Source organism: Frankliniella occidentalis, unplaced genomic scaffold, assembly GCF_000697945.3.
Source record: "Frankliniella occidentalis isolate FOCC.00 unplaced genomic scaffold, Focc_3.1 Scaffold20, whole genome shotgun sequence".
NCBI lineage: Eukaryota > Metazoa > Arthropoda > Insecta > Thysanoptera > Thripidae > Frankliniella > Frankliniella occidentalis.
The window spans coordinates 1,891,856-1,897,348 of NW_026267150.1; the positions used below are offsets into that span (position 1 = coordinate 1,891,856).

The 5,493-nt window shown below is 59.7% G+C and overlaps 1 protein-coding gene across 1 annotated transcript; it reads right to left on the minus strand.

Moving 5' to 3' along the window:
- Positions 1–3,448, minus strand: LOC113214709 (lipase 3-like). Its single transcript, XM_052264622.1, has 4 exons — positions 3,233–3,448; positions 2,662–2,987; positions 1,873–2,082; positions 1–1,011 (listed from the first exon to the last, which is right to left on the minus strand). Exons 1-4 carry the CDS (start codon positions 3,423–3,425, stop codon positions 607–609), a joined length of 1,134 nt encoding a protein of 377 aa, XP_052120582.1. The 5' UTR covers positions 3,426–3,448; the 3' UTR covers positions 1–606.
- Positions 3,449–5,493: the final 2,045 nt, after the last annotated feature.

Genomic DNA, 5,493 nt, shown 5'->3' on the forward strand with positions numbered 1-5,493 from the left:
AAATAATATACCTAGAGTAAATGGCACACAAAAGAGATGGTAAATGCCACCATATATCTGGGAAAAAAGAAGCAGACTTGTCATCAACTTCAAATTACCAGCGCATACATTCTCCTCACATCATCTACCTAAGGCAGTCTTGACGCAGCAAGCACAGCCAAACTTGACTAGTGGAACTCATACCGTATGCGATATCAGTTTACATACATGCAATTATACAATGAGCACATTCAGAAATAAAATACAAGCCATAGAGCGAGCGCGATTCCACACTTTCTTTTTCTACAATGACGATGAACAATCCGTCCCAAAGTGTCTCCGCAGTAGGAACGACTCTGACACTTGAACGTCTCAACCAAGACCTGAAAGTGCATCAGCATGCATTGCATCGCGTATGTTTTGGTGCCGGGGCGGACCCCAGCCACACCCCTCCTCCCCGCGGACGGCAACAGCCGCCCCTCGGCGGGGAGGCGAGCGGGGCACCTGCAGGCGCCCGGCGCGACGGCGCGGGACAACACACCGCGGGGGGACGACGCGCGGGGCGCCCAGCAGGGAGAGAGCTTCTTGATTTCTGGCCACAGCAGTGCGGGTCCGCGTGTGGCCGCCCTACCGGCGAGTGGGCGGCGAGCGCGTGGCCTGCGACTCGAGGATCTCGGTGAGCGTGTCGTAGACGAGCGAGGGCGCGTCCACGCCCCACAGGAAGTCCACGTGGTTGAACTGGGGCAGCTTGACGCGGAAGCGGCCGTTGCGGTTGGGCAGCGAGTCGTACAGGGCGTGCACGTCGCGCGGGCCCGACACCCAGTCGTTGTCGCTGTAGTGCAGGCTCACGGGCACGCGCACGTTGTCCAGGTTGTAGGCGGGCGGGCGCGTCGAGCCGTAGTGCCACAGGTTGCGCACCAGGCCGTAGTCGTAGCGGCGGAACGTCCCGCTGCGGATCAGCTGGCCGTAGTGGATGAGCGTCTTGACGGAGGCGCCGGCCGGCATGTGCGCGAGCAGCGTCGGCAGCAGGGTCTGCAACGGACGCGTCACGTTAGCAGGCTTCGCGGCGGAGATTAACGCGCCGAGTCGCGCCTCCTCCCTCCTCCCCGCCCCGGCGCTTACTTACTAAACTCATCTGCCCTTCCCCCCTCCTCTTCTCTTTTGAAACTATTAGGTCTGTGTTTGCTGATAGTTTAGTGCAACTTAAGAATGCCCCTTAACAATGCTCAACCCGCGCCCGCAGGATGGGCCGAGAAGGCCCCTCTCCCCTCACTCCCCTGATAAGCAACAAGTAATTCGACGTATCTTCAATCATGAGGTAGAACAAGCCTCCAATATTGGAAAAGATGTCTAAAATAAATTGAAATTTCAATGACAATTTTGAAATGTTTGTGATTATCCTCTCTACTATTTTTGTTTTTCCTTTTGCCTCGATACCAGCCACCAGCCACGCGATTGGGCATGGACAATGATCGCTAACAAATGACCAAAGTTAAATGGTTGCCACGCACAACTCCTCGAACCTAGAGTAAGCCGAAGGGAGAGGGTGCAGAGAGGGAGCTAGTTCCGCTCTAGTACCCTTCCTACACCGAGCGGCACTGCCGGCACCGAGAGCGGCTGGACCGCGCCCAGTGCGAGCGCCAGTGGTGCGGCCCCCCGCGGCCTTCAGGGTAACGTCATGTCAGCTTATCGCCATAAGTGTATCGGGGTGAATCCACCCGCCCACGCCGCCGCTCCTCGAGAGGAGGCCCGACCCGACGTCAGTCGAGGCAATCGGCAATCGCGGCCTTCAACTCGGCGTGTGCACACGCATACTATAATATATACTGCGGAGGCTCATAATATGTAAGCGTCCCCGTCGTCGCGTTTGAGGGAAGTAAAGGCGACACTCACCAGGTTTAGCTGCGGCGAGTTGAAGCCCGTGCACAGGAACATGATGTTGTAGCACAGCGCCTGGGTGATGGCCCTCTCCTTGCACAGCACCTGGCCGGCCAGGGTGAAGAGCAGGTTGTTGGGGAGGAACTCCCGGATGCCGACCAGGTTAGCCGCGGCGCCGAGCGGGGTGCTCAGCAGCGCCGCCACCCTGAGCAGAGGAGACTGAACCTGTCAAAACGCCAAGGCGCCCCTGGTTAGCAGGCAGTCAGACACACAGTGTAGGAGCAATCGTCACGCGGAGCCACGGGAAAAGTACTCGACTACTTTTCGAAACGAGAGACCTTGTGGTCGGAGAGGTCGTGGTGGCGCGCAAGCCAGTGACGGGGACAGGCTACGCGGCCAACGAGAAAAGCGTTATCGAGCGCAGGGGCGAGAGGATTGTTGCATCACAATCTCGATGAATATGTTGTGCATTGTATTTCGTCGAGCCGCGGCCGACGAGCGGCCTGGGCGAGCACGCGTGCTGGGCTGCCGATGGGGACAGTACAGTGAGTGCTTGTTTACCATTCAGGTACCAGCCACTCCACCGGGAGAGCGGTGCCGCTGTGAGCGGCGCGTGCCGCCCAGAGCGGGCGCGGCGCAGCGCAGCGGGCGCCATCGCGGCCCCGCCTAGATCGCGCGGGTGCGGCGCGTGGCGTCGAGTGGAAGGGGAGATTAATTCAATACAAACAACCGCAGCGGCGCCCGCGGGCGTCCGGCCTGGCCTGCACTGCTTTGTGACGTCCGAACACCTCTCCTCGAGCTTACCTGGGTCATGTAGGAGACGGGCGCCAGCGCGCTCATGGAGCGCACCTTGACGTTGTAGGCGGGCCGCTCGCTCAGCATGATGAAGAAGGCCGTGGTGCCCATGGAGTGGCCGATGTACATGAGGTCCGAGTGGTCCGTGCGCTCCAGGATGTAGTCGATGGTGGCGGGCACGTCGTACACGCCCTTCTCGTGGAAGCTGAAGTCCCAGAACTGGCGCACGTTGCGGTCGGGGTCCATGTTGTCGCGGTCGCGGTGCGAGCGGGAGTAGCGGTTGCCCCGGAAGTTGCCCATCCACACGTCGTAGCCGAGGCGGTGCAGGATGTACGCTGCGGGAGAAGCAGACGCGGGTCAGCACGCAGCGACTCTTGGGGTGGGATTTGTAAGGCGGGGGGCACGCGGGCACACCTCCAGGGATCCTTTGTCCCCATGGGAAGGATTTGAAAGAGCGGGGTGCGGGAAAGGGATGGCGGGGACGAAGGCTGGGGGGTGGGGGTTGAACACAAAGGGCCAGGAGCCAGAGGGCAGATAAACATACTGCAGCTGTGAGCGTATGTGTACTCACGGTACTCACCTAGACCCTTTTCCGGACCGGCGATCACCCAGTCGGACGACGAGCAGAGGATGCCGTGCTGCAGGTACACGGGAGGCTTCTTGCTGCCGGGCAGCGGGATGCGGTGCACCTCCAGGATGTAGCCGTCGTCCGTCTCCACCTTGTGCAGCTCGATGGGGTAGCCCTCCCTGGCCACGAGCTCGGGCTGCAACATCGGGGGCGACAATTCCGTGATTAGTGGGAGTATAGATGGTTATCTCCGGAGCCATCCCTCATACGGGGGGGTGGGGTGGGGGTGGGTGGGCGTAGGAACCTTCCCACGACCCACGACCCTTCCGGACAGGACTATCTCCGGTGCAAAAAAAGGCGACCGATAATAAATAATGGCGCTGCTGACAGTGTAGGCCGCCGGGCCGCTGCGCACCGCGTACCTTTGGCCTGGCCCGCCGCGGCGGCCAGCGCCAGCAGCCGCCCCCTCCCCCGCCCCCTCACGCCGATAGGGACGTCTTATTCCCTCTCCTGCCGCGCAGCTGCGCAGCTGCGCCGCGGCCCGCGTCGTGTGACTCAGGCCAAGGGGCAGGCGAGGGCTGCTGAGACTGATTCCGAAGAGCGTTCAAGGGGTGCTGCCCCATGAGTGCGACAAGGACGGAGCTATACGGAAGGTACAAGGAGAGCGCTCTTCGGAATCAGTCGGCTGCACAGTCACCCCTCCTGTTCGGTTGAGGAGAGGAGAAGCGCAGCTCGACCTTCACTCTGCACGCATGTTTGGGCTGTGCGGAGAAGGGCACCTCCTGTTTCGGGACGGGTGGGAGAGAGAGAGAGGGCGCCCACGTTCGTTCGCCCCGTCACCACCACCACCACCACCACCAGGTAGCCGGCGGCGGCAGCAGCGAGGAGCAGCGAACGGTGTGGGAACCTTATCGAGGTGCACCCGTTGTTGGACCCCGTTGCAACCCGCTGGACCTCGTTGGACCCGGGACACCTCCCTGCTGGGTGCACGACACGCGACGCCACGCCCCCGCCCCCTCCCCTCCTCCTGCTCTCCTGCTCCCCCCCCCTCCCCCAAATGAATACGATAAGAAGCGCGCGGCCGCTACTCCATTTTCTCACAGTCGTATCGAACGGCGAGATAAAGACCGGGTGGTTTTCTGTACAATAACGATAAAGATGAATAGAAGAAAAAGAACACACACACAAACAAAAAAACGTCACTCGCGAACTTTGATAACGATCAGAGAAAAAGCGGGCGCGGACCCGCGGAGCAAACCGTCGACACATCTTCTAGAGAGTCATAGGGCAACCACACGCCGAGTGCCGCCTGCACCTGCCTGTACGAGTGTTTTCTCAGAGCACTGGCGAATACTAGACTTGCCCAAAATGTACTGAGATAGGACCACTGGGCCTAGCCACGAGCCTGGCCGGCAGAGGATATCGAGAAAGACCGACCCACAGACCACGTCCGTGTTAGCCGAATGTATTAGCGACATAACGACACACGCATGGCGAGGCCTAGGCGGCTCACCCCGCGTATTTACACTCTAAAGCGCGGCGAAAAATACTTTGGCCGTTGTAGCTACAGTGGTGTTCAGTCTAGTCTGCCCACCTGAGTTACAACCATAAAAGACATTTTGGCGCGTTGGTTGAACTTTTAGAAGCTCTACCGAAACACAGGTGCGTAGCCTATACCAGGTGGCTGATTCACGCCGCGCACCTTCGTAGCTATACGGTACCGCATTCACGCGTGCGAGCGGGTTGTCTACTCACACGGGGCAATGAGGGCCGTGGGCAGCGAGGCTATCTCCTATAGGCAAACCCGCACGCGCCCGTGCATCATGCGGTACAGTATGACTACGAAAGTGCGCGGCGTGAGTCAGCCACCTGGTACATCAGAATGTCTCATATTTGTAACTGAATACCATTTTAGTAACAACAACCAAAGTATTGTGCTGTTGCTGACCAAACATATTTTTATCAGTTCATGGCTCAGTGCGAAACTGCAAACGTCACAACGCAGATGTAGTCGGATTTGCGTTTTCGTCGTCGTTTCGATATTGTTTCCCCGTGCAGATCGTTGTTGTGGCACGGGGAGCTAATCAGCGCGTGTGCGCTGCTTATCGTCCAGACAGGGGCGGGGAGGTCTCGTGACCAGGCGAAGCTGGGCTCCGCACCCCGCCTTCGCTGCACAACCCTCACCTCCGCCCTCGGTCACCACCTGCCCCTCGAGCAGGGCAGGCGGGTTAAAAAGCCAAGGGAGAGGGCGCAGTGCAGATGGGGCGGGGGGG

Coding starts and splice junctions, on each gene's coding strand:
- LOC113214709 (XM_052264622.1), bottom strand. CDS start 3,425: ATGTTGCAGCCCGAGCTCGTGGCCAGGGAGGGCTACCCCATCGAGCTG. Junction 2,988..3,232: donor CGGTCCGGAAAAGGGTCTAG/GTGAGTACCGTG, acceptor CTTCTCCCGCAG/CGTACATCCTGCACCGCCTC. Junction 1,012..1,872: donor ACTCGCCGCAGCTAAACCTG/GTGAGTGTCGCC, acceptor CGTCCGTTGCAG/ACCCTGCTGCCGACGCTGCT.